Source organism: Erythrolamprus reginae, chromosome 2 (genome assembly GCF_031021105.1).
Source record: "Erythrolamprus reginae isolate rEryReg1 chromosome 2, rEryReg1.hap1, whole genome shotgun sequence".
NCBI lineage: Eukaryota > Metazoa > Chordata > Lepidosauria > Squamata > Dipsadidae > Erythrolamprus > Erythrolamprus reginae.
In genome coordinates this window covers 227,442,993-227,470,830 of record NC_091951.1, presented here as the reverse complement: position 1 = coordinate 227,470,830, position 27,838 = coordinate 227,442,993, and the positions used below count along the sequence as shown (strand labels likewise).

The following is a 27,838-nucleotide window of genomic DNA, read 5'->3' as shown; positions in this document are numbered from 1 at the left end:
TCATTTGAGCCAAAGTCTTTATTTTGCATTCGGTTTTTCATACAATCATATATCATCCTTTATTTGCAAAGCTGATATGTGACTCTAGGCATAGTACTATACAGCTTGCCAACTGGGTAAGTGCTGCTAATTAAGGACTGGATCCAGATATGCCGTTTGGCCTCTAGAAGTGATTGCAATTCATTTCACTGGGTCTCCACCTGACTGTAAAACCAGAACCCAACTCATGCTATCAGCGGAATCTCTCCATGTTTGCTACTTTCAGCTGGCTTTTAAAAGGCTATTTAAATAGCTTTAAAAAATGCTATTTAAAATGAACAGTAAAAGACTGAGTGTTAATATAATAAATACGACACTGAGAAATTCCCATTCTGAAATTCTGCACAATCATCGCTGGTTTCCAGCTGGAAAAGAGGTTTATAGTTCACGTAGTTTGTTTTTCTTACAAATCTGTGCTTGTCCTTGTCGTCAGAGGAGTTACCATTTCCTATTGGGGAAAAAAAACCAAAAGTCAACATTTTATATTATATTCTTTGCATGTTTAGATTTTTTTTTTCATTTTGCAAGATCCTGCAGCCAGGGTGTGTGTTTGCATGCTCGTTTGATCCAATCAAGCACAATCTATAAAGAAACTCTACCAGCTTTGCAAAATAAGACACAGTTAATTTAAATAGCAAACTATCCTTCAATCAGTCTCAAAGTCAATTTCTATAGGGAAAGAAAGGTTGTGATTCTAGAACTTTTCAACTCAAAAAAACTGCACACAGGTTGCTATCCTAGATTTTAAATTATATTCAAATATTTAAATTATGTTATAAATTTATAAATTATATTTAAATATTTAGAAACATAGAAGATTGACGGCAGAAAAAGACCTCATGGTGCATCTAGTCTGCCCCTGTACTATTTCTTGTACTTTTATCTTAGGATGGATATATGTTTATCTCAGGCATGTTTAAATTCAGTTACTGTGGATTTGCCAACCACGTCTGCTGGAAGTTTGTTCCAAGCATCTACTACTCTTTCAGTAAAATAATATTTTCTCACGTTGCTTCCGATCTTTCCCCCAACTCACCTCAGATTGTGTCCCCTTGTTCTTGTGTTCACTTTCCTATTAAAAACACTTCCCTCCTGAACCTTATTTAACCCTTTAACATATTTAAATGTTTCGATCATGTCCCCCCTTTCCCTTCTGTCCTCCAGACTATACAGATTGAGTTCATTAAGTCTTTCCTGATACGTTTTATGCTTAAGAACTTCCACCATTCTTGTAGCCCGTCTTTGGACCCGTTCAATTTTGTCAATATCTTTTTGTAGGTGAGGTCTCCAGAACTGAACACAGTATTTCAAATGTGGTCTCACCAGCGCTCTATACAGTGGGATCACAATCTCCCTCTTCCTGCTTGTTATACCTCTAGCTATGCAGCCAAGCATTCTACTTGCTTTCCCTACTGCCTGACCCCAGTAAATTATTTAAATTATATTTAAATATAAAGGTGATATAATTCATTCAAGATTATAGAGAAAGCTACCAAGTGTATGTGCTTGGGACTGAAATACGACTTTAAAATGTTAGAAGCTGTTACCTGGCCTGGGTCATAAGCAGCATTGATGCACGTTTCATCTTCAACAAAGCTGTCAGATTGGTTATCCTTCTGGTAGATGGCCAATGTTTTATCAGATTCCATACTGGATGCCCTTTGAGAAAGAGAGACAGAATTCAACAGTTTAAATGCCAGGGTTTTTTTCAGAGTTGTAATTTTACATTAGCATTAGTCCCATTACCACATTTCCAATATCATTTTGGCAACTGCCTCATAAAGACCATAGTTGTTGTTTATTTCAAGGTAACTTCATACCCTGTTTCCCCGAAAATAAGACGTACCCCGAAAGTAAGGCATATTGGAGGTTTTGCAGAATTTGCTAATATAAGGCACCCCCCGAAAATAAGGCGTAGTCAAGTTTACATACGGTACGGTGGAAAAACATACAGTACCATTCAAAACTGTTCATAGCGGTACCATAATAATGTGGCGTCCCCTGCTGGCCCCTTCCATCGCTTTGTACCGTCCAGTACAGCAGACACAGTCTGCTGCTGTCTCACCGCCATTACAGCCTCCACTACAGTGCGTAGACTGTAGTTCCTCTGGTGGCCGGAAGCTGCAATAGCGGGAGTATACTGTTGTACCATATAAGTGCCGTCGTTTGTGTGTGTGTGTGCCATACTGACAGGTACCATACTGTAATCAGTGGACCGTACGGTACACTTTCTTTGGGGGTGTCAGCTTTTCTGCCTGTAAATTTATCTTATTTGAGAAATATAAGGCACCCCCCCCCCCCCGAAAATAAGACGTAGCACAACTTTTGGAGCAAAAATTAATATAAGACAGTTTCTTATTTTCGGGGAAGCATGGTAGTCCTACACATAGGTCAATACAATGATCCCTCGATTTTCGCAGGTTCAAACTTTGCGAAACGGCTATACCACAGTTTTTCAAAAAATATTAATTAAAAAATACTCCGCGGTTTTTTTTCTATACCACGGTTTTTCCCACCCGATGACGTCATATGTCATCACCAAGAGTCACTTCTCTCTCTCTTTCTCTTTCTTTCCTGTCATTCTCTGCTTCAATCATTTTCTCATTTCTCTTTTTTCTCCCTTTTTCTATCATTTTTCTCTCTCTCTCTACCTTCCACTCTCCCCCCTCTTGCTCTCTCTCTCTCTTTCTCCCTCTCCCTCTCTGTGAGAACGCCTGCCCCCACCTCTCCTGCAGCCCCCGCGCTGATAGCTGGGACAAAAGTGCTCTCAGCTAAGGGACTGTGAGAGGGGCGGGGCGGGCATTCTCAAAGCGCTCAGAGCGGCTACCGGCCGAATGAGGAGGATGAGAAGCCGTAGCCGCCAGCGCTGCTGCAGGAGGACCCGTGTCCCAAGAAAGCCGGTGAGAGGGGTGGATCGGGCGGGCGGTAGTGGCGAGGGGGCCGGAGGCGCTGGGGGGGCGGGGGCAGCCGACATTCAAAGCAATCTTTGCCGGCCTCCGCACTTTCGTCATTCCCCGCCCTAATTTCAAGCCCGGCTCCTTGCGCTGCCTTGAAAAAGGGTGCGTGGGGGTAGTTTTTGGCTGTCCATAGCCAAAAATTGTGTTTTTACTTCCGCACCGCTATTTTGTGGAAATTCGACTTTCGCGGGCGGTCTTGGAACGTAACCCCCGCGAAAATCGAGGGAACACTGTACTCCATGAACTACATTAGGTCCTACACTAGATCAATACTCCATGAACTACAATGTCTTCAATAACGAAAATAACAGCAAAACACACAGTTGAGGCATACTAACATAAGCAACACCTCCTGTATAAACAGAGGCATAGAATCTAGATCAGTACTGTTTTATAAAAACCTTAAGTAAGATCACAGCTGGAATATTGCAACCAATTTTGGTCACCATACTACAAAAAAGATGTTGAGACTTCGGAAAAAGTTCAGAGTAGAGCAACTAAGATGAGACTAAATCTCATGTCATCTGTAGACTAAAACATAGGAAGAACAACTTCAGGATTTGGGTTTGGCTAATCTGAAGAAAAAAAGAATTAGGGTGACATGATAGCAATATTCCAGTATTTGAGGGGCCACCACAAAGAAGAAGGGGTCAAATTATTCTCCAAAGCACCAATGGACAGGACAAGAAATAATGGTTGGAAACTAATCAAAGAGAGGAGCAACCTGGAATTAGGGAGAAACTTCTTAACAGTGAGGACAATTAACCAGTGGAACTGCTTGCCTCTAGAAATCCACCTATTCTATTCCTAGGACAAACTCAGCTAACATCTTGGACCTGAGTGGATCTCAGCCTGTTGAATCTTCTATGTTGAATTCTATAGGATAAGTGCTGTGACAGAAAAACCTTGCCTCCTAGTCCCCTCAGATACATGGGTCACATTCAACATGAAACTAAATGTTCATTGTCATAAGTCAACAGTCACCTGAAAATAGAATAAAGTAGAGTAGAGTAGAGTAGAGTAGAGTAGAGTAGGGTAGGGTAGAGTAGAATAGAATTCTTTATTGGCCAAGTGTGATTGGACACAGAAGGAATTTGTCTTTGGTGTATATGCTCTCAGTGCAAGTATCCGAGTCTACGGAGAGGGGCGGCATACAAATCCAATCAATCAATCAATCAATCAATCAATCAACAAACAAACAAACAAACAAACAAATAAATAATAAATTAGTATACTGACTGGATAGGACTGGGTTTTGAATTAGATAGCATTCCAAGAGCTTCAACAGACAATCCCATGCCTACTTAGTTTTCATAATGGTTAGTATAACTTTCTGCTTACTGGGTGGTCTACCTCCAGGTTCATACTTTCTAGCAGCAAATGCACTCCTAACTATATGAATATCTACTCAAGTAGGACTAAAAATGCAATTGGTAGCACATCTGAAGAATCTTATCAGGCAAGATTCACTTGACCAATAGAACAAGGTAGTACAATTTATTTTAAGTGCCACCCATCCCAAATTCCTTGCAGAAAAATGCAATATAAATATAGTAAGCATTGTATAGAATAGACAACTTACAACTCCGTCGTGTCCGTTCCGACTTAATTATAGTTCATAAAATCATATACCAAAATGTCCTACCTGTAAACGACTACTTCACCTTCAACCGCAACAACACACGAGCACGAAATCAATTTAAACTAAATGTCAGCCGCTCCAAACTTGACTGCAAAAAATACGACTTCAGCAACAGAGTAATCAACGCCTGCAATGCACTACCTGATTCTGTGGTTTCTACTCCTAACCCCAAAACCTTTAACCTTAGACTATCTACAATCGACCTCTCCCCCTTTCTAAGAGGTCTGTAAGGGGCGTGCATAAGTGCACCACTGTGCCTACCGTCCCTGTCCTAATGTCTTCTTTTGTTACTTTTTATCATTACTTATCTAATGTTTTATTTGTACAAGTTACCACCCTATAATTGTTAGACAAAATAAATATAAATATAAATATAAATATAAATATAAATATAAATATAAATATAAATATAAATATAAATATAAATATAAATATAAATATAAATATAAATATAAATATAAATATAAATATAAATATAAATATAAATATAAATATAAATATAAATATAAATACAGTGAACCCTCGAGTTTCGCGTGTTCAAGTATCGCGAAAGGGCTATTTCGCGAGTTTTCAACCAGGAAGTAAACTCCACCATCTGCGCATGCGTGCCCTTCCACGCATGCATAGATGGTGGAGTTTCCCCGCCGGGCAGAGGCTTCCCTGGGTCTTCCCCCTCTTGCCCCCGTAAGACCCCAGCGGCGGCGCGAGCAACGGCGTGGGCGGGCGGGCGGCACGCGCTTGGGGACATCCCAGCTCCGCTCCCCAGCTGGGGAAAGCGCGCGCGTTTGGGGACTCCCTAGATCCGCTCCCCAGCTGGGGAGCGGATATAGGGAGTCCCCAAACGCGCGCGCTTTCCCCAGCAACGCGCGCGCTTTCCCCAGCAACGCGCGCGCGGTGGGGACTCCCTAGATCCGCTCCCCAGCTGGGGAGCGGATCTAGGGAGTCCCCAAACGCGCGCGCTTTCCCCAGCAACGCGCGCGCGGTGGGGACTCCCTAGATCCGCTCCCCAGCTGGGGAGCGGATCTAGGGAGTCCCCAAACGCGCGCGCTTTCCCCAGCAACGCGCGCGCTTTCCCCAGCAACGCGCGCGCGGTGGGGACTCCCTAGATCCGCTCCCCAGCTGGGGAGCGGATCTAGGGAGTCTCCACCGCGCGCGCGTTGCTGGGGAAAGCGCGCGCGTTGCTGGGGAAAGCGCGCGCGTTTGGGGACTCCCTAGATCCGCTCCCCAGCTGGGGAGCGGATCTAGGGAGTCCCGAAACGGCGCGTACCCCAGGCGCGAGCAACGGGGTGGGCGGGCGAAGGGCGGGCGGCAGTGGAAGCAAAAACACCATCTGCGCACGCGCAGATGGTGTTTTTACTTCCGCACCGCTACTTCGCTAAAAATCGATCATCGCGTGGGGTCCTGGAACGGAACCCTCGCGATGATCGAGGGTTCGTATATAAAAATAAAAAGAGAGTGAGGAAGTTACGGTTAGTAGAATTACACTCTAATGTCAAACACCAATTGTCGTTAATCCCAAAATGTTAGTCCTTCAAAGCGGAAAAGCAGACATTAATTCCATGATAGATCTGGAAGCAGAGAAATGTATTGCACCTGCCTATTTTCCCCACTGAACATGGGTTAATTTGAAAGAAGGAAAGAGGATAACCAAAGTTACCTTAGACGTGATCTTTGCCTCCGAAAGTAGATAAAGATCCCTGCAGCTCCCATAACAAGTAGTAAGACAGTAATGACACTCAAAACAACGGAACCAGCCATAGACCTTGGTTTCTCTTTTTCGCAGTAGTCACCACTATATCCCAACATGCAACTGCACCTTATTCTATGGTTTTCCACAGTACAGTCTCCTCTCATGTTGCAGGTGTCACTGTTACAAGCATGTGACCCCAAGCCATTTTGTTTGACCCCCTGCACCAGAGAGGGGTGTTGCCATATCCCTGCTGCAGGTCGTGTAGGTTTTTGCCTTCTTCTTGAAGTAAGGATCTGCATAGTAGTAGTTGTTGTTGTACTTTTAGAGACAGTAACAGTAGTACTCTTGTGTTTTGTCTGTGGTTGCACATGAGCCTTTTTAGTGACAGGTTTCTTTGTGTGGATTTTGATGGGTGCCAGAGTTTTCTTTTCATGGAAGGGTTTTGTTGGCAGCTGTGTTGTCCGGGATGGAGTTATTGCCTGGGGTTTATTGACAATGTAGTGACCTGTCAGTAGAGAACATCATTTACATACATCACTTCTGAGTACAGCAGAATCACGGTTGAATATTTTGCAGTTGGCCAAAGGTTCTTAACAGAAAGAGTAACTGCAAGCAAGCTGGATTTCCTCCCCCAAAACCCCCTAAAATGTCTACTCAAAGGTTAGGTGTAGGGCATAGTGTTGGTAATGACCTTTAAAACCCTACATGGCATCGGACCAGAATACCTCTGGAACCGCCTTCTGCCGCACGAATCCCAGCGGCCGATAAGGTCCCACAGAGTTGGCCTTCTCCGGTTCCCATCGACTAAACAATGTCGTTTGGCAGGGTCCAGGGGAAGAGCCTTCTCTGTGGCAGCCCCGGCCCTCTGGAATCAACTCCCCTAAGAGATTAGAACTGCCCCCACCCTCCTTGTCTTTTGCAAATTACTTAAGACCCACCTGTATCGCCAGGCATGGGGGAATTGAGACATATTTTTATGTATGGTATGCATGTGTTGCATGGTTTTTAAATGATGGGTTTTTTAGATGTTTTTTAATATTAGATTTGTTTACATTGTAACACTGTTATTATTATTGTTGTGAGCCGCCCTGAGTCTTCAGAGAGGGACGGCATACAAATTTAATTAATAATAATAATAATAATAATAATAATAATAATAATTATTATTATTATTATTATTATTATTATTATTATTATTATTATTATTATTATAGGGACAGGTCCAGGTTAGTGGAAAAACTGTCCTATCCTGTTGCTTAGAATAGATGGTACATAGCAGCTAAGGCAGCACGTTCAGGGTTCTTTCAATTAAACAGTGCCACCTACTGGTACCCAGGGAATTTGTTCTACTTGTCCCTCTGGAATAAGAACCCACTTGAAACCTCTGGGCTCCTTCCATGTTTGATGTTCTCTAAGGCAGTGATTTTCAACCTTTTTTGAGCCGCGGCACATTTTTTACATTTACGAAACCCTGGGGCACATTGAGGGAGGGGGGGGGGCTAAAAAAAGTTTGGACAAAAAAATTATCTCTCTCTCTCTTCCTCCCCTTCACTCTATTTCTTTCTCCCTCCCTCTTTCTCTCCCTTCCTTCCTCTTTCTTTCTCTCTCTCTCTCCATCCCTATTTCTCTTCCTTCCTTCCTTCCTCTCTTTTTTGCTCTCTTTCTCCCTCCCTCCCTCTATGTCTTTCTCTCTGTTGCTCTCTCTCTGTTGCTCTCTCTCTTGTTTTCTCTCTCTTTCTTTCTTTCTTTCTCTCTCTCTTGTTCTCTTTCTCTCGCTCTCGCTCTTTCTCTCTCTTGCTTTCTTTCTCTCTCTTGCTTTCTTTCTCTCTCTTGCTTTCTTTCTATCTTTCTTTCTCTCTCTCTTGCTTTCTCTCTCTCTTGCTTTCTCTCTCTCTTGCTTTCTTTCTCTCTGAGCTTCGCGGCACACCTGACCATGTCTCGCGGCACACTAGTGTGCCACGGCACACTGGTTGAAAAACGCTCCTCTAAGGTGCTGAAGACCCACCGGTTCTTCTCCAAGGCATTTGGTTAAAGTGAATGGAACCCCTTGTTGGATGTGTTTTTAATCTATATTTTTTTATATTGAGCAACTGAATTCCATCTTGTTTTGTTCTGTACTGTATTTTTATTATTTTTAGATTGTGAGCTGCCTAAATTTAGTTTGGGCGTCAGGAGGCACCTAAAGTTAAAAAAACTAAAAGCTAAGCCATCACACTTTCATTGTCTGATAAATAAAGGTGTACGGTGGCATACATATAACTTTTAAAAATAGGCAATGCTTGCATTTCAGCTAGCCTGGCAGACTGACTCCCCCAGTTCAGATGTGATCACCTTTCACTGAAGTTTATCTTCCTTCATTCCTTTTATTGTCCCTTCTAGAGAGATTCACAGACTCATAACACCTTATCTGACTAAATATCCTGGAAACTCTGATCATTTTTATGTAAAACTGCTATTGTTGGATTAATATGATTGAAGGTAGCTAAATTTTGTTATACTGCCTGTAAAATTAAATTAAATTAAATTAATTTGACTTCTAAGCCATTCAATGGGACTCACTGAATTTTTTTTTACCATCAACTGCAATATATTTCTATGCCTTGTTCTGTTTGGTCCTGTTTTGTTTTATTTTAATGTTTAATTTTTTGTGCTGGTCCAGGATGGTAAAAAAAAAAAAAGATCTGATTTTGATTTGATCCCTTTTTTCATATTATATTGGCATCACTCTACTTTTCTGAAAAAATCGCAGAGAACTGCATTTGTAAATATGATACTAAATGTTGGGAGATGTTAATCCCTTGTTTATGTGGCTACAATTTCCAAGGAGAGGAACAAAAATGACTATGTAATTTAAACATGTCACAGTATGTTTAGATTTGACTAATGTACTATTTCAGATATTTGATACCAAAACAAAACAAAACAACTTGAACCGGGAAATTTGATGGGAGGTTTAAAAATCTGATGCACTAATCCCCTATTAATTTCTGAGTAACTATTGTTACATAGAAACTACAGCCATTTGTTGTTTCCCCAAGCTAGTAGTCATAGAAGGTGTGGATTTTACTTTGAAATGGTCACTGAATTAAAGCAGGCTATTTTATGAAATAGCCATTTATTTTCAAACCCCATCTCATAGTAAGTGCACCCTCCTAATGTGAATATTCTTCTCCTGCTTTTACTTTTAAAATACTGTTTCATTACATTGTCGTAAAAGGCAGGTGCTACATTATAGAACTATTGCATAATCCAGGCTTGGGGGAATTGAGATCCTCTTCCCCCTAGGCCTTTACAATTCTATGCATGGTATGTATGTATGTATGTTTGGTTTTTATATTAATTGATTTTTAATCATCAATACCAAATTACTATTGTACACTGTTTTATTGTCGCTGTTAGCCGCCCCGAGTCTCTGGAGAGGGGCGGCATACAAATCCAATAAATAAATAAATAAATAAATAAATTATTAACACTCTGATTATTTAGAATCTAAATTTTAGATAATTTAAACCTTTTTTAAAAAAAACAAGAAAAGAAGTCTTGTGATTTCAAAATGATTATGATGATTTCAAGTCACTATGATTTCAAAAACGTTAATGTGGATATGCATAAAGCTGCTTAAATTATGCATGGAGAGCCGAGGAGAGCTGATATGCATTTGTTTGTACAGTACTAGGGAAAGCACCTTATTTCAGTAAATGCAATCAGCCTATCCAACATTCAGAAATTTATAAAAAGCATTTGTGTTAAATAAACAATTGATTTTTAACATTTAACAAAAATCCATTTTAACAACAGCTATCCATCCTTCAGGTATTAATGAGCTGATTCTCGAGCATTCATCTCTCTGTTGGTTTCAATACAGGTTTTCATACTCACAATTCATCTCATCAGATCCATCTTGGCAATCAAGATTCCCATCACAGACTTGCTCTTTTACAATGCATTTGGTGTGGTCCAAGCAGGCATGAAAAGGCTCCGAGCATTTCACGGCTTTGATGCACAGAGTACTGCGTTCTAAAATGTACCCGGTGGTGCACCAGCAGCTTCGTCCATGCGGATTTGGTAAACAGATCTGACTGCATCCCCCGTGCTTTTCTGAACAACCATTCCTCCCTGGAAACCACAAGACAGAAAATAATTGCTTCAGTTCTGTTTCCCACTGCAGAACATAATAAAGCAAGGAAGCGACTTTTGTGAGTCCCGTAGATTGCAAGGCGATCAAACCGGTCAGCCCTGGAGGAGATCAACCCTGGCTGCTCTTTAGAAGGCTAGATCCTGAAGATGAAACTCAAACTCCTTGCCTTTCGTAAGCTACTTAAAACCCACCTCTGCCCTCAGGCATGGGGGAATTGAGATCCTCTTTCCCCCTAGGCCTTTACAATTCTATGCATGGTATGTATGTATGTATGTATGTATGTATGTATGTATGTATGTATGTATGTATGTATGTATGTATGGTTTTTATATTAATGGGTTTTTAATCATTTTTATTATTAGATTACTATTGTACACTGTTTTATTATTGCTGTTAGCCGCTCCGAGTCTCCAGAGAGGGGCGGCATACAAATTCAATCAATCAATCAATAAAATAAATAAAATAAATAAAATAAATAAAATAAATAAAATAAATAAAATAAATAAAATAAATAAAATAAATAAAATAAATAAAATAAATAAAATAAATAAAATAAATAAAATAAATAAAATAAATAAAATAAATAAAATAAATAAATAAATAAAATAAATAAATAAATAAAATAAAATAAAATAAAATAAAACAAAACAAAACAAATAAAATTAAATAAATAAATAAATAAATAAATAGATAGATAGGCTACCTAATGAGACGGAAAGACTCACTGGAGAAGAGCCTGATGCTGGGAAAGCTTGAGGGCAAAAGAAGAATGGGAATTACAGAGAATGAACTGGCTGGATGGACTCACTGAAGCAGTCTGTCAGGCCGAAGCTATCATTTTGAGTTGGAGACTTTGGCCTGCCACAAGTAGAATACTACTGTGGGAACTGGGGAGGGGCGGTTGCATGAGAGGAAAAAATACTGGCCACAACAAAATTATTTCCAGAGATTCAAGGTCATCTTTTGTCCAGCACCAGCCGGAAGTACAGGAGAGGATTGTGGACATGGAGAGATCCGGAGTGGTCCACGTGATGAACTTGTGGGTGTGGAGACAAGGGATGAACCTCCACCTGGGTGGAGAACTGTAGGAAAAGTTAGTATCGGGTTGACTAAAGTTCATAAACAACATGGCTCTGTTAAGCCCTTCATGGCACCAGACCAGAATATCTTCGGGACCGCCTCCTGCCGCATGAATCCCAGCGACCGGTTAGGTCCCACAGAGTTGGCCTTCTCCGGGTCCCGTCGACTAAACAATGTCGTCTGGCGGGACCCAGGGGAAGAGCCTTCTCTGTGGGGGGCCCGACCCTCCGGAACCATCTCCCCCCTGAGATTAGGATTGCCCGCACCCTCCCTGCCTTTCGAAAACTCCTTAAGACCCACCTCTGCCGTCAGGCATGGGGGAACTAAAACACCTCCCCCTTGCCCATGTTGTTTTGTTGATTGATTGACTGTGTGCCTGTTTTTATATATACTGTTTTTATGAGATTACTAATTTTAAATTGTAATTAGATTGGTGGGCATTGGATTTGGTATTATGTACTGTGCTGTTTTTTTATTTTGTTGTGAGCCGCCCCGAGTTTGCGGAGAGGGGCGGCATATAAATCCAATAAATCTAATCTAATCTAATAAATTGGAACTTGGAAGGAGGCCAAGGTTTGGACTCTGATTTATTTCTCGGATGTTAATTGGAACTCTAACCTAGGCAGCAGGAGCTTCAATGGTCTCCGGGGGGTGGGGGTGGAGGACAGGTAGGCTTGGAGGGTTGCGGTGGGTTTGACATTACTTTGCAACTAACAATAACAACAAGGAAGCAACTACTTGGCAATCTGGCTGGCATGCTGTTGACTTGGGGAGATATTCTGACACCACCTCACCAATTTCAACACCTAGAATAAGTCAATATATGAAATAGTCAATATTTTTCCAGACGGTATGTTTTCCAGGAGGGTCTCACTTAGCCTATATGCCTAGGGGAGAGAGAGGCTCTCAATCCAAACAATGGCGGTTACATCCTTGTTCAGGATTGATGCTTAGAGAACATCCCACTTTTTGGTAGGTCTAAAACTTAAAACTTTTACTTTGCCAAAAAGGTACCAAAGAATGGTATTGGGCAATGTAGTCCAGGTATCCCACGATGATAGCAGTGCCAAACTTGATTTCATTAAAGGTTGCATCAGGGTTATGTTTGACCTCGGGGGAGCCAGGGTGGGCATGGCTAGGGCAGGCATGGCCAGCTTGACATCACTCGTGTCGGGGCGCCTCTGATGTCCCAAGTGCTGTGCCAGTGCAAACAGACTCCCGACGTTTTCGACTGCCAGCCTCCTGCAACGCTCTGTCAGTAAAAATGGAGCTTGGAAGGGCCGCATTGCCGTTCACTGGCAGAACATTGCAGGAGACCATGGCAGTTGAAAACAGACCTCGGGAGCCCGTTTTCGTTGGCAGAAGCACCGTGGGCCAGTCCTTTGCTGTTTTCAGGGCAGCCCCATGGTCCACCTCTAAGTACCTCGTGGGTTGGCTCTGTCCCACAGGCCTTGAGTTTGATACCACTGCCCTATGACTTCTCAAAGTTATAATGAACTTTACCTTGTTGGTATAGTTTGCTGTAGATCTTTATATCCACAAGTTTCTGTTTTGTTTGAAACCACCAGTTTTCTACTATTTCCAGGGGACTATACCACACCTTTATTGCACCTGTTAGGAATAAATTTAGTCAGATTTGAGAAAACAAATACACAGAGTATTGCTATCAATTTACAAAATACCACATAAATACTTGATTATTATCAATTATTATCAATTTTGCCACTGGCTAAAACCTATAAACAGCTCCCCCTGCCGAGGCCCTCTGGAAGCCCGAAATGGCCTGTTTCCCAACTTCTGGTGGGCCCAGTAGGCTCGTGTTTTGTCCTCTGCAGGCTTCCCTGGAGCTGGGGGAGGGTAAAAATGCTTGGAGGCTCTCTGGAAGCTAAAAACACCCTCCCAGAGCCTCTGTGTGAGCCAAAAATCAGTTCTCTGGCACACACATGCACGTTGGAGCTGAGCTAGGGCAAGGGCTCGTGTGCCAGAAGATATGGCTCCACGTGCCACCTGTGGCATCCGTGCCATAAGTTTGCGATCACTGTCCTATAGGGTTTGTGTCAGCTTAAGCTTGCTTACGATTGCGTGTTGCTGTTGTCCAGAACATCATTCCATCCCCTACTGCGAAGAGCATAAGGCCATGTATTCCTCCCTCAATGATTCTGTGCCCGGAGCCATCTAGACGAATGCTTTCCACGGAACCTTTGGCTACAGGAAAAAGAGCCTAGTCAGCAAAGTAATACAATAGGAAGAAGGAATTGCACAAGATCTTTGATCAAAATGAAATAGATATGTTATCTTTGATACCCTGCTATTTAATATCTACGTGAAACCGCTGCTATTTAATATCTACATGAAACAATGTTGTTTGGCGGGACCCAGGTGAAGATCCTTCTCTGTGGCGGCCCCGGCCCTCTGGAACCAACTCCCCCCGGAGATTAGAATTGCCCCCACTCTTGCCTTTCGTAAGCTCCTTAAAACCCACCTCTGCCATCAGGCATGGGGGAACTGAGATATTGTTTCCCCTTAGGCCTTTACAATTTATGCATGGTATGTTTGTTTGTATGTATGTTTGGTTTTACAATAAGGGATTTTTTTAGTATTGGATTCACATGCTGTTTTTTATTACTGTTGTTAGCCGCCCCGAGTCTACGGAGAGGGGCGGCATACAAATCCAATAAACAAATAAATAAATAAATCATTGGAGAGGGACAGGATATAAATCTAATTAATCATCATCATCATCATCATCATCCTTTATGGACTTTTCTTGAAACAGGACAGAAATTATGAGATTTTGAATGGATTTGATTACAGATAAGAGATCGGATATGGCCAGAAGGGATCATTTGTTGCATTTTAAGAGAAGGGGATAAAAGTTACTTAAATTGTATAGAATGCAGGAAGTCATTTTTATATTTGTTTTCTATCTCTCTTATTTTTTTCCATTTCTCCCTTTCTTTTTTGCACCTTTTATTATTCGTTAAGGTTTGTATTAGTTTTTGTTACTGTGATTACAATTCTTAATAAAAGTACTATCAAAAAAGAAGAACATGTACTAGTCTAGGAGTATGGCCAGGTTTTTTTATATTTATTTATTTATTTTGTCCAATACACAATGCTAGGGAAATACACAATGCTAGGGAAACGAGCTGAACCCAGAGAATTTGATGCACACATTAGACTGCTTACCTTGGTCAGCCCAATAGAGCCAAGTGCCAGCATCCACTATTGTTAAACCCACAGGGATCAGGGATCTCCTCCAGATTATTCTCCGCCTACTCCCATCCATAGCAGCACATTCTATCGTGGGATCGGGTAGGCCGTGTTCACCACCTAAATCCACAATGCACATGGATGCAGTTGGGGGATGGACCACCACTGTGGTTGGGTTGTAAAGACCATCGCTAAGTACCACGTGCCTATATTTGCCTTCTGAGGCTGCCACTTGGACAGATGCATATTTATTGTCAATCCAATAGATGTTGGCACTTAGCCAATCCAGTGCAAGTGATATCACGGTGCCCTCGACTGGCAGAATCTTCTTCACAGAAGCTCTTCCAGTATCTTTAATAGCCAGGACCTTTATGAAGTCATCATTTAAGTCTGAGAAGTACAATGCAGTACTGCGTACAGAGTAGTCTACAGCCATCAGGTGAGTTACATTACTCAAGGGGAGACTGCTGTGCTCGGGAAGAGCAGTCTGCCCAGCTGTGGAACGCAGTTTTTTCAGGTAGACCTAGAGTTCAATATTAGAAACAACATTATTATAATAATTTCAGTTTACAAGGGCATTCAGCCGTCTGCTCTAAGACAATTCGATCATAGCAGAAGCCTAGGACTGTTGAAGTCCATACAGCTTTTGCTACCTTGTGCGGTGCTAAAATTATGATACAAGAGCTTCCATTTATCTCTGTAACGCTTGACTACGAGGGGTCAAGTATCACTTTCCAACAGAATTTCAATAAGGTGTAAAAACAAAAATGGCTAACTTTTGACAGAGTCACTCTTTTTTGAGAAAGGTGTGTGTTATGTTTTCAGGAGTGCTCTGTAAAAATTAACCCACAGTCAACAACCTCTAGGTCTCTCCCTTGTGGGGTGCCTCAGGGGTCGGTCCTCTCCCCCCTGCTATTTAATATCTACATGAAACCGCTGGGTGAGATCATCCAAGGGCGTGGGGTGAGGTATCATCAGTATGCCGATGATACCCAGTTATACATCTCCACCCCATGTCCAGTCAACGAAGCAGTGGAAGTGATGTGCCGATGCCTGGAGGCTGTTGGGATCCAGATGGGTGTCAACAGGCTCAAACTCAACCCAGACAAGACGGAGTGGCTGTGGGTTCTGCCTCTCAAGGACAATTCCATCTGTCTGTCCATTACCCTAGGAGGGGGGGGGGGGAAATCATTGACCTCTTCAGAGAGGGTTCGCAACTTGGGTGTCCTCCTTGATCCACAGCTAACATTAGAACACCAACTTTCGGCTGTGGCAAAGAGGGTGTTTGCCCAGGTTTACCTGGTGCACCAGTTGCGGCCCTATTTGGACAGGGAGTCATTGCTCACAGTCACTCATGCCCTCATCATCTCGAGGTTCAATTACTGCAACGCTCTCTACATGGTGCTATCTTTGAAAAGTGTTCGGAAACTTCAGATCGTGCAGAATGCGGCTGTGAGAACTATGGTGGGGCTTCCCAGATTCGCCCACGTTTCTAAAACACTCCGTGGCCTGCACTGGCTGCCGATCAGTTTCCGGTCACAATTCAAAGTGTTGGTTATGACCTTTAAAGCCCTACATGGCATTGGACCAGAATACCTCCGGAACCGCCTTCTACCGCACGAATCCCAGCGGCCGATAAGTTCCCACAGAGTTGGCCTACTTTGGGTGCCGTCGACCAAACAATGTCATTTGGTGGGCCCCAGGGAAAGGACTTTCTCTGTGGCGGCCCCGGCCCTCTGGAATCAACTCAGCCTGGAGATTAGAATGGCCCCCACTCTCCTTGTCTTTTGCAAATTACTCAAGACCCACCTATATCGCCAGGCATGGGGGAACTGAGACATCTCCCCCAGGCTTTTATATTTTATGTTTGGTATGTATGTGTTGTATGGTTTTAACTGCTGGGGTTTTTATATATTTTTATTTCAATATCAGATTTGTTTCAATGTTACACTGTTTTATTATTGTTGTGAGCCGCCCCGAGTCTTCGAAGAGGGGCGGCATACAAATCTAATAAATAAATAAATAAATTTACTTGTTACTAAGGAGAATTCAAATAGAAGCCACTTTGCTGTGCCAGCCTATTAAACAGCTGTAAGAACATTTCATTTGGGAAAATTATTTTGCAGTAGTAGTGGGTGCTATTTACCTCTGCTACCAGTTCAGAAACGGGAGCACAGGGGCAACACTTCTGCGCATTTGCAGAGCGTTTTTTGATGACATTTCGGAGGGTGGGCGGAGCCTCTCACCACCACTACTGGTTCACTGTACTGGGCCCAACCGGTAGCAACCCATCACTGGATTGCAGCTACCTTATTCTCTTTACTATCCAATTGAAAGTAATACCTGTGTAACATCTGTCTGGCCAACCAGTAACATGAATGCTGACTCCTTTAATGGAATGCAGGTCTTTCCATCACTTGATAGCACAGATTCAGGCGGGCAATGGCAGCTTCCTTTTTTGCTGGGGCTTAAGAGGCACATATACGAACATCCAACTTCTACACATGGATTAGGGGCTGGTGCCTGCAGAACTTCATGCACCACCTGAAAGCCAAAATTTCAAGAGTATGAGAATGTTACACCAGGGGTTTCAGGGCATCTCTATTATGCACTTTGTATGCTCCTCCACAAAAATTACTAAAGGAACACAGACTGTGTATACTATGTACAATAAAGTATATTGCACTATTTTCATCCATTGTCTACTTGCATCAGATGGCAAGAGCCAGATAATTTCAAAAAAGCAGTCAATCCACTTTATGACTGTCTGTGTTTTCTTTCATTTGATAGGACTGTTAGATCTGTCTCCAAATCTATAACTGGAATGTGACTATCTTCTTTCTCATCATTCAATCTTCAGAGCCATATATCATCACAGGAGAAACCATTGATAACAAAGATGAAAAAATAAAAAGGCCAAGCAATGTCATTCAAATATTAGTATTCTTCATGGTTGCCATAGTCTTTTTTCCTACCATCTTTATGAGTCCAAGAAAACTAAACAGTGTTATCACCTTCACTTCTCTGCCATCAAGTGTATGGTCACTATAAGCATACTGGTTGACGTTACCCTTGTTTTCTTAATGTTCAATACCAATCAACATTTTTTTTTTCATTTATCCCATATGAAGGTAGATTGAGCAAAAGAAACAAACCAGTTCTATTAATAGAGGAGGAATTTCTGAAATAAGAAAAGGTTGACTGAAATAACGTAAGATCTATGAAAGATCCTGTTAGTTTTAGAAATACAGGTAAGTCCTCGGACTTGTGACTACAATTTAGTCCAAAATTTCTGTTGCTAAATCAGATATTTGTCAAGGGAATTCTGCCCCATTTTATGAAGTTTCTTATTCTACCATATAAAACTTATTTTAATAAGCCAAGCCTGTTGCAAAAATACCTAAATTTGAAATTATTGCAATAGTCCTCGGAAAGGGGCGGCATACAAATCTAATAAATTATTATTATTATTATTATTATTATTATTATTATTATTATTATTATTATTTAGGGAAACTAGCTTAGCTCAGTCAGGGACTTATGATGGAATGAAGAAGGAGGGACAAAATGAAATGTGAACGACAAAATTTAAAATAATTTTTATGTATTTAAAATAATTAAATTGAATTGTTAAATTGTCCCGAGGTTAATTGTCCCACGGCACGTTAGCCATGGTCAAATGGCCACAGAGAGTTGGCTGTGATGAATTTTCCTGTTCTGAACAAATTACGCTATGACCAACAGTAGCTTAGCGTATAAATGACTTATTCCTGGTCAAAATTCTATTATCAGTTTCAATATAAACACAATACAATATCAGTATTGACGCAGCTTTAGTCTGACAAAGTATGGGGCTTGGCTCATACTTTTTGAAGCTCATAGATATGGCTCATGCATATTTGAAGATCCAGGCCAAATAAACCTGCCTTAACATTTATTCATTTAAAGCTAGAGACATGCCGTTGGCAAAGTAAAATAAAAATAGGCACTTGTTCCAGTCATCAACCTTTCCATAATGTGTACTACTTGTGCAATACCTTTAGTCCATATGGTTGTCCATGACTCTTTAGGAGAACTGTTCTGTTTTTGGCTGTCCTTTTGTCTATCTTCTGTACTATCCTTGTTTGCATGTCAGACCAAAATATGTAGTCTTCAAACACACTCACTGAGAAGGGACTATGTATCTCATTCAGCTGAAATATCTGAGGGAAAAAAATATTGTTAACAGATGCATCACAGCTCAGGGACTGAGATTTTATTTTCAGACACATTAAAAGATCTGGAAGTCAGATACATTCCCACAGCTTCAAAGAAGGGTGGCATACAAATCTAATAAATTATTATTATTATTATTATTATTATTATTATTATTATTATTATTATTTCTTTCTTTCTATCTTTCTATCTTTCTATCTTTCTATCTTTCTATCTTTCTATCTTTCTATCTTTCTATCTTTCTATCTTTCTATCTTTCTATCTTTCTATCTTTCTATCTTTCTATCTTTCTATCTTTCTATCTTTCTATCTTTCTATCTTTCTATCTTTCTATCTTTCTATCTTTCTATCTATCTTTCTTTCTTTCTTTCCAGAGCTATGGGTGGAATTCTGAAACAACTTAGTATGCTACCCAGAGAAGAGCAAGATGATGATATTATCAGAATTGACACTTTCCTTTAAAACAGGGGTGTCAAATTCAAGGCCTGGGGGCCGGATGTGGCCCACAGGATACTTAGATCTGGTCTGTGGGCTCACCCTGGAAACAGTGAAGGATCAGCCTGCGGTCCTTCTGCCAGTGAAAATAGGCTCCCAAGCTCCGGTTGGGGCTGCCATGGCCTTCTGCAACCTTCTGCCATTGAAAACAGGGCTCCGTTTTCATTGGCAGAAGGTTTCAAGAGGCCATGACAGCTGAAAATGGAACTCAGGAGTCTGTTTTTGCTGGCAGAGCGCTTGGGCCATCACAGGAGTAACATTGAGCTGGCCACGCCCATCCTGGCCTCTGCCACCCCGTCCTGAGGTCAAATACAGCCCCGATACGGCACTCAATGAAATTGAGTTTGACACCTCTGGTTTAAAACAAACAACTCAAATAAATTCTTGCCAGCTTCCATAAACGTTATGTACATATAGTTGGCAATACCTTCATATCGCTACCATCCAAAAAGGCTGAGCCAATGGAGTGAAACTTGTCATCAGACCAGAAAATTCTCCAGCTCAAGAAATCAATGGCTAGGCTTGTGGGCCAACCAAGTCCATTATCAATTAGCACTTCTTTATTACTTCCATCCATCCCTGCTTTCTTGATTATGGATTCAACGCCCATTTCACACCAGTACATAAATCTAGGAAAGAGAGGACAATGTGACATATATTTTTAGAATTGAATTCAACTACTATGGCTTACAATGCTTTCTAGAAGGGTTATTGACCACCAAGTTAGATGGCCTTCATTGTACATTTTATTTAGCGTCCCAGACAAGAAGTCCCACTAGTATTTCAGATGATTTCAATCTAGGGAAACATTAGTGTCAGAATTCTTTTGGATAATGTCTCTTCATATAAATCCTACATTCTTTGGAATTTAAAGTTAGATCACCACTCTCTTTTTATCCAGTCATGAATCAGATCTACAGTTTCAGCACAATCGTGGCATCATATACCTTTGCTAACATTAAGCATGGAGCTTGGGGGAGGGTAGACTACTCTGTTAAAGCTTAATACATCTGGGGCCTAAGCCTAACCCTTCAAATGGGCCGTTGCATTTGCCTTTAAATAGTATTAGAGCCAAACTAAATAAAAACATTATTTATTATTTTGCATCCACATCATTTAAAATTTTTGGTAATCTGAGAAGTTTTCATATTAAGATTCCATTCCATTCCCAAGCTAAGGGTCATTTCTAACCCATGTGCATAATATACTCCACATGTTTGTGTATGTGCACATGTGTATTTCTGCAGCTAAGAGTAAGCAAGGTGACTAACAAAATTAAGGTAAAATTGAAGAGTTTCAAGTAGTGCAACATGGTATTATAGACTCTAATTTAGTCATCTTACCAATAAAGGAGAAGACCAAGAAGCTATCTAAATAAATAATAATAATGATTCAATAAAAAGTCCCGAGAAAGATATTAAAATGTTGTTAACATTTAAACTTTAAAACCTGAAACCATACTAAACCAGACTGCAGAGCAGGGTCAATACATATTAAATTGGCTTGTAGGTTTAAAAGGCTCACTGCAACCTTTATTCAAAGGGAGGGGATGCTGCAACCTTTGTGCTAAAAAATACCCTCTTCAGATCAAGCTAATATCCAGCCATTTTGAACCATCTTAAAAATGGATCTTTTCTAGAAACATAGAAACATAGAAGACTGACAGCAGAAAAAAACCTCATGGTCCATCTAATCTGCCCTTATACTATTTCCTGTATTTTATCTTAGGATGGATATATGCTTATCCCAGGCATGTTTAAATTCAGTTACTGTGGATTTACCAACCACGTCTGCTGGAAGTTTGTTCCAAGGATCTACCACTCTTTCAGTGAAATAATATTTTCTCACATTGCTTTTGATCTTTCCCCAACTAACTTCAGATTGTGTCCCCTTGTTCTTGTGTTCACTTTCCTATTAAAAACACTTCCCTCCTGGACCTTATTTAACCCTTTAACATATTTAAATGTTTCGATCATGTCCCCCCTTTCCCTTCTGTCCTCCAGACTATACAGATTGAGTTCATTAAGTCTTTCCTGATACGTTTTATCCTTAAGACCTTCCATAAAATGTATCAGGAAAGGCTTAATGAACTCAATCTGTTTAACTCAATCTAGCTCTTAACTAGATAAACAGGAAGGTATGGGGAAAGGCACACTATCAGGTGCTCTGGTTTAGCCACACAGTGCTTCATATGACAAGTTCCAGGGACTCTGTCTGATAGCAAACTGGTAGCCAGTGTGTGCCTTCAAAATAGTGTGTTATGCTTGCTAATCCTATGTGGCACCCTCTTCCAATCTGTAAAAGCATCTTGCAATCTGGTGAAGCTCAATTCAGGGTTTCCTTGTATACACATAGCTTCCCAAAAGCTTGTCTTGAGGTTATCAGTGCATGGATCACTGTGGTTAGGTTATCTCTGTCCTACCCTAGCTCAGTGTTTCCCAACCTTGGGCACTTGAAGATATTTGGACTTCAACTCCCAGAATTCCCCAGCCAGCATTTGCTGGCTGGGGACTTCTGGGAGTTGAAGTCCAAATATCTTCAAGTGCCCAAGGTTGGGAAACACTGCCCTAGCTAGTAAATTAGTTGAAGCTGAAAAAAGACACTCCTTCATAGGGAAAGTTCAAGTCATGCATCTACTCCTTCAGAAGGTTGCAGCCAGTCCCAGGCAGACAATTCCACGTTGTCCACAAAACAATCCTTCGGGATTCAACTTCAGCTGAGTATTTCTCACCTATCCCACCACATTCAAGTGTGGAGAAGCTTCAATTGACTCTGATGTCAAGGGAATGTAAACTGGGCATCATAAGCCTAATGATGAAACCGTTACAGACATTGAATAATCCCAGGAAAAGAGTGGAATCTCCTTATTAAATGAACTGCCAGCATATGTTCATCCAGTGCTTTTATGGGGCACGGCCTAACCTCACCAAGTTCCTAAGAGGTCAGTAAGGGGCGTACATAAGTTCATCAGAGTGCCTACCGTCCCTTGTCCTATTGTCTCTCCTGCATCTCCTATATCTTCTCTTCTATACCTATATCTTTTCCTGCTATTCTCTCATAGTTATATTTCACTCCTTTATTTTCTCCTCTATTCCCCCTTTAATACATTCTACCTGATTATATCCTCTCTAACCCTCATTGTGTGTTATTGTGTACTGGACAAAACAAATAAATAAATAAACAACTGTTACACAGCAGGCCAAATAAATTTGATGATCAGAATATCAAAAGCTGTGAACAATCTTGCCTTTGGTTTTTAAAATTGTGTATCTACTGTGGTTAATATTTGAATATTTATCACTTTCATTGTTAATTGCCCAGGATCACTTTGTAAAGTGAGATGGGCAGCATATAAATTTAATAAATAATAAATAAATTACGATTCAATTGTATACCGTAAGTGGACAGACCTGACCATACTTCAACATGATCTCAGACAGTGTTTTCAAGTCACCCCCCACTGAAATATCTTCTCTAAAAAGACAACATTAGCGACTTAATAATAGTAGATAATTGTGGATGGACTCATCTATCCATCTTGTTTCTGAGATCTATTTCTAATTCTTTTGAACCATTCCAACAAGCCCAAGCAAAATAGAAAAGGCTTACCTATCCAGTGGGTGGAGAACTAATGACCGTGGTTGCTCCAGATCCTCAAGAACCACTGTATAGACAGGATTTCCCTTCCAAGTGGTATTCAACCATGTAGCCAAGATCTGTCCGGAGATACCGTCAGTCCAGTAAAGATTCCTTCCTAACCAGTCCACTGCTATACTTTCAGATTTGATGCCTGCAATCCAATGTTTGAAATGACAGAAATGAACATATGCAAGTTTACAGCCTATCACAAAAGCTAGGATCTCAATGCCAAAAAAAAAATATATATATAAAAAAAATTATTGTGTTGTATTCCAACTTTCAAAATAAGCAAATGTAATTTTTTTTTTTTTGCTTTTATCTATCAGCCTGTTATCTATCTATTGTTAAGATTTGCAAACATTTGAATGGGAAATATCAGCCAACATCTCCTATGAAGTCAGTAATTACAAAGCAAAACTTTATTACAAATTTTTTTTTAAATAGCCATATAAGAGAAAAGACATCCTGTTCAGAGGGTTTTGTGCAGAGTATCTCTGGTTTAAGGCTGAACAGTTACGACTCCGCTCCAGGTAAATGGTTCACTGTTAATTGTGCTTGAAATCCATCTTCCTAGACAATCCTCAAAAATACTCATAGTTGACCAATACTCATAAAAGGATGCTTTTTTAGGGGTCAGTTCTGCTGTTACTCTCTCTCTCTTAGTGTACACTGGAAGAATCTTTACATTTATAGACTAGAAGCTCATAGAAGCTCAAACTCATTACCGGACTCAGTAGTGTCAACCCCTAACCCCCAACATTTCTCCCTTAGATTATCCACGATTGACCTCTCCAGATTCCTAAGAGGTCAGTAAGGTGCGTACATAAGTGCACCAGGTTAAAAATAAATAAATAAGCTGCAGATTTCAGCCATCATCAGCAAGGGATTGTTGGCTTTCTGAGCAATTGTCCCAAGTGACACATATCATTCCTATGCCATTCATGAGGGACTTTAGTAGGATAACATCATCTGTCATATGGGACTTTGTCAACTTGTATGTTTTCTTCCTGGAGGAACTTGATGAAATCTTTCCTTCAGTCTGTCATCTAAAACTTGCAGGCAGGATTAGGTGTGTGAATCCACCTGGTATTTCTGTTTCTTAAAGTTCTTTTGTTAAAATTATCAGTTTAGAAATATGAGCACTCAATTTTTCCTTATCTTTTTTTCTTTTTAAGTGTAAGTGGATTTGACTTTCACCTTGTCTCGGGTGAACCTGTGAAGCTCTCTAAGCATGTGAGAGTGTGAGTCAGCTTCAACAGTCAAATAGGAGTTCTACCAATAGTTTATTTGACTTGCCAAAGTTACGATTAGTTTTGTCCTAAGCCACTAACTTATTAAAAACTGTCTAAACAACTGAAAATATATTAAGACCCACCTTTTATTAGAATTCCTTTTTCCTTGGTTTGCATATCAATCCAATTAATACTGTCTGCATTGAGATTCATCCCAAAGACAGTCTCGGATACGAAATCGTAGTCAATGGAAAAGATAATGAAGTCATGATCGACTCTCATGACAACATCCTCTTTCATGGTCCTTATTCCAAATACAAGTAAGTCAAACTGAACTGCAACTAGCAGTAATGGCTCGGAACCTATGGCAAAGACAAAACTAGTTAATTTTAATATAAATTGCAATCACTCAACTATTTAAATTAAGGGAGAAGAGGTAAGAAATACTTTAACAAGTCACCTTTTAATGAGTAATGTTCATTCTTCCACTTTGCTTCCCCCCCTATTATTTAGCACTGCACTCAAATTTAGTCACAACAAATATATACACAAAACTGAAAGATTCTAAAATCATTTGAGAAAAACTCCAAAATACAGTATTTCGCTGCCAGATGGCGTGGATTGCCTTATTTTTTACTGATAAGAACAGAGGCTGTTAACCAAGTAATGGTCTGGAAGAGCTCCAACTTCATTCTTGAAAAATGGTGGATGTCTAGAATAAATGCTGGCAATCCTAAAATAAAAACATGGGGAAACTAGGCAACTCCCATGATTTTTGGGTTTTTTTGGTCGACTTTTTATTTTATGGAAAACCTCTCTTAAATTCAGGCTTGTCTTCTGTTTTAGATACTATTTTGCTCTACGGAACTATTCAAATTTAATTATGTGTCTCTCAGGTTTTCTCCATAAGACCACCCAAGTCATTTCATGCTGAATGCTATTTGTTACTCAGCCCTAAACTGCTAAAGGTGCAGAGAAGGATTGCAGGGGTTCCCACACTTGGCAATTTTAAGACTTGTGGACTTCATTTCCCAGAATTCTCTATGCTGGCTGGAGAATTCGAGGAGTTGAAATCCACAAGACCTCTGCTACAGGACCAACAGGATATTGGCTAAAGAATGGCTGCTAATTCCCATTGCTTTGAGATCTGAGTTACAGAAAAATTATTGCTTTTTGCTGATGTTCCTGCAAATTAGATCATTTGTGGGCCTAGGATTAAAAATGGTGACATGATCCAAATTTCTATATTTTCCCAGGCAACAGTATGAAATTTTTGTTCTTACCTTAGAATCAATGCCTGTTTTTTGAACATTTCAAATTCAAAATGTTTTGCACATATGTTAATGTGTGAAATTCAAATTGGACCATTGCAGAATCAAAACACTAAACAACTCAAAGTATTACTCAAAGTATGTATATTTCATTATGAATGTATTGTTTTAACTCTTGTCAGATTTTCCCCCCTGAACTACCATAGTATCTGCAATCTTAGCAGGAAAGGCAGCCTTTAGTTGGATGAGCTCAACATAGAGAGCAGGGTTTCTTAACCCTTTCGCCATCACACCACTCTTTTGTGTAATCCTAATGTGTACACTCCCTTAAAAATCCAAGTACCCAAATGAACACAAATGAACAAGGGAAACAATACAATGAAACGTGTGTGTGTGTGGGGGGGGGTGTTGGATTCATTGTAACAATATAAATAAGATATTCTTTAGACCTGACTGAATTTGGTATCTTCCCAAAGAAAAGGAACTGTTTGGGAAACACTGATCTAGGAGGTTAGGAGTCTTTGCCCCCCTAAAGTTAAAGCTAAAGGTTCCCCCTTTCAAGTTGTGCTAAGACTCTAGGGGGTGGTGCTCATCTCCATTTCTTACCCAAGGGAGTCAGTGTTGTCTGAAGACATTTCCATGGTCACATTGCCAGAATGACTATAGTAGTGATGGTAAACCTATGGAACGGGTGCCACAGGTAACAGGTGGAGCCATATCTGTTGGCATGAAAGCCATTGCCTTAGCTCAGCTCCAACGTGCATGTGCGTGCCAGCCAGCTGATTTTTGGCTTGCACGGAGGCTCTGGAAGGGCATTTTTGGCTTCCAGAGAGCCTCCAGGCAGATGGGAGAGGGCGTTTTTATGCTCCCCTGGCTCCAGGGAAGCCTTTGGAGCCTGTGGAGGGCAAAACATGAGCCTACTGGGCCCACCAGAAGTTGGGAAATGGGCTATTTCTGGCCTCCAGAGGGCCTCTGGGGAGCAGGGGAAGCAGTTTTTGCCCTCCACAGGCATTGAATTATAGATGTGGGCACTCATGCATGCACGATAGTGTGCGTGCATGCTCTCTTTTCTCACCTAAGGAAAAAAAAGTTCGCCATCACTGGACTATAGGCTGTGGTGCACAGAATGCTTGTTACCTTTCCACCAAAGTGGTACCTATTTATCTATTTGCACTGGAATGCTCTCAAACTGCTAGATGGGTAGGAACTGGGGTAAGAAACAGGAAGTCACTCCATTGCATGGTGCTTGGGTCTCTTTATCTGTTGCAGTATAGCATAAAAATGTTAGAATAGGATTATATCATAATTATATATATCTGGACCTCTAGCATAAAAATGCTCTACTACCCTGATTCTATTATAAGCCAGGATAGGACGGCACTAACTGCTTAGTCTGTATCACTGGTGAATTACAACAGGGAAACAAAAGGGCTCAATAAACATCTCACTGATAAACAAGTTTACATCACTCCAGACAGGACTTTATATGATCAAAGGGGGAGATTTACATTGCCTGAAGCAAACACAGGACGAGAGGGTGATTAAGAAGATTGATTGTGATAAGGCAGAAGGCTTCAGAGAAATTAGGTGTGAGAAACATTTGCTCTGAGGAAGTGTTTCTAGGAAATGATATCTGGGGGAAAGGAAGAACTCAAAAATATGTCATGTTTGAAGTCATGTTATTGGATGTTTGTGTATCACTTGACATGTACGTGTAATTATCCCCATTTCCTTATGCTCCCAAATAAAAAGGAATACACAACTCTATACTGTGTCACTTCACCCAGAGAGAGAATGTGTCCAAGTCTTCTTTCTAGGATTCGCGTTTGTGAGTGATCCCACACAGCTGAGTTGCTCTTAGCCCCTTTGAAGACATTGTCTTCATCAGGGACTTTGACAGCATCTACATTTATCCATGTAACAGCTTTCATATCTCTCAATACATCCCCTCCAGCTTAATAGGGTGAAGCCAGAGGGACTTATTTCAAGACTTCTTACCCAGAAGGCAAAGTTTTCTATGTTACATATTTGACTTCACAAAAAAATTTACGCATTAAACCCTAACTTTGAATCCTAAAGAGAATCAATGGAAAGCCAATCAGTGGACAGGAATAAACCTACCTATTACTTTACATGTGTGGTTATCGGGCTCCAGTTGATATCCAGGGTGGCATGTGCAGGAGTAACCGCCTTCTGTATTGACACAGGTCTGGCTACATTTAGCAAG

At 40.7% G+C, this 27,838-nt stretch overlaps 1 protein-coding gene across 1 annotated transcript; it reads right to left on the bottom strand.

The window, feature by feature from the left end:
• On the bottom strand, positions 1 to 27,838 carry LOC139162110 (low-density lipoprotein receptor-related protein 5-like). Its single transcript, XM_070742145.1, has 13 exons — positions 27,733 to 27,838; positions 24,484 to 24,702; positions 23,079 to 23,259; positions 19,897 to 20,098; positions 18,797 to 18,961; positions 17,103 to 17,303; positions 14,736 to 15,282; positions 13,623 to 13,751; positions 13,050 to 13,157; positions 10,208 to 10,444; positions 6,296 to 6,833; positions 1,587 to 1,698; positions 1 to 487 (listed from the first exon to the last, which is right to left on the bottom strand). Exons 2-13 carry the CDS (start codon positions 24,638 to 24,640, stop codon positions 443 to 445), a joined length of 2,622 nt encoding a protein of 873 aa, XP_070598246.1. The 5' UTR covers positions 24,641 to 24,702; positions 27,733 to 27,838; the 3' UTR covers positions 1 to 442.

What these genes read in the sequence shown, in the direction of transcription:
- LOC139162110 (XM_070742145.1), bottom strand. Translation starts at nt 24,640, where the DNA reads ATGAAAGAGGATGTTGTCATGAGAGTCGATCATGACTTCATTATCTTT. An exon ending in TGGATCTGATGAGATGAATT is followed by an intron (nt 6,834 to 10,207) that starts GTGAGTATGAAA and finishes CTCTACTGACAG; the next exon opens with GTCACTACATTGTCAATAAA. An exon ending in CTGCTTATGACCCAGGCCAG is followed by an intron (nt 488 to 1,586) that starts GTAACAGCTTCT and finishes TTTCCCCAATAG; the next exon opens with GAAATGGTAACTCCTCTGAC.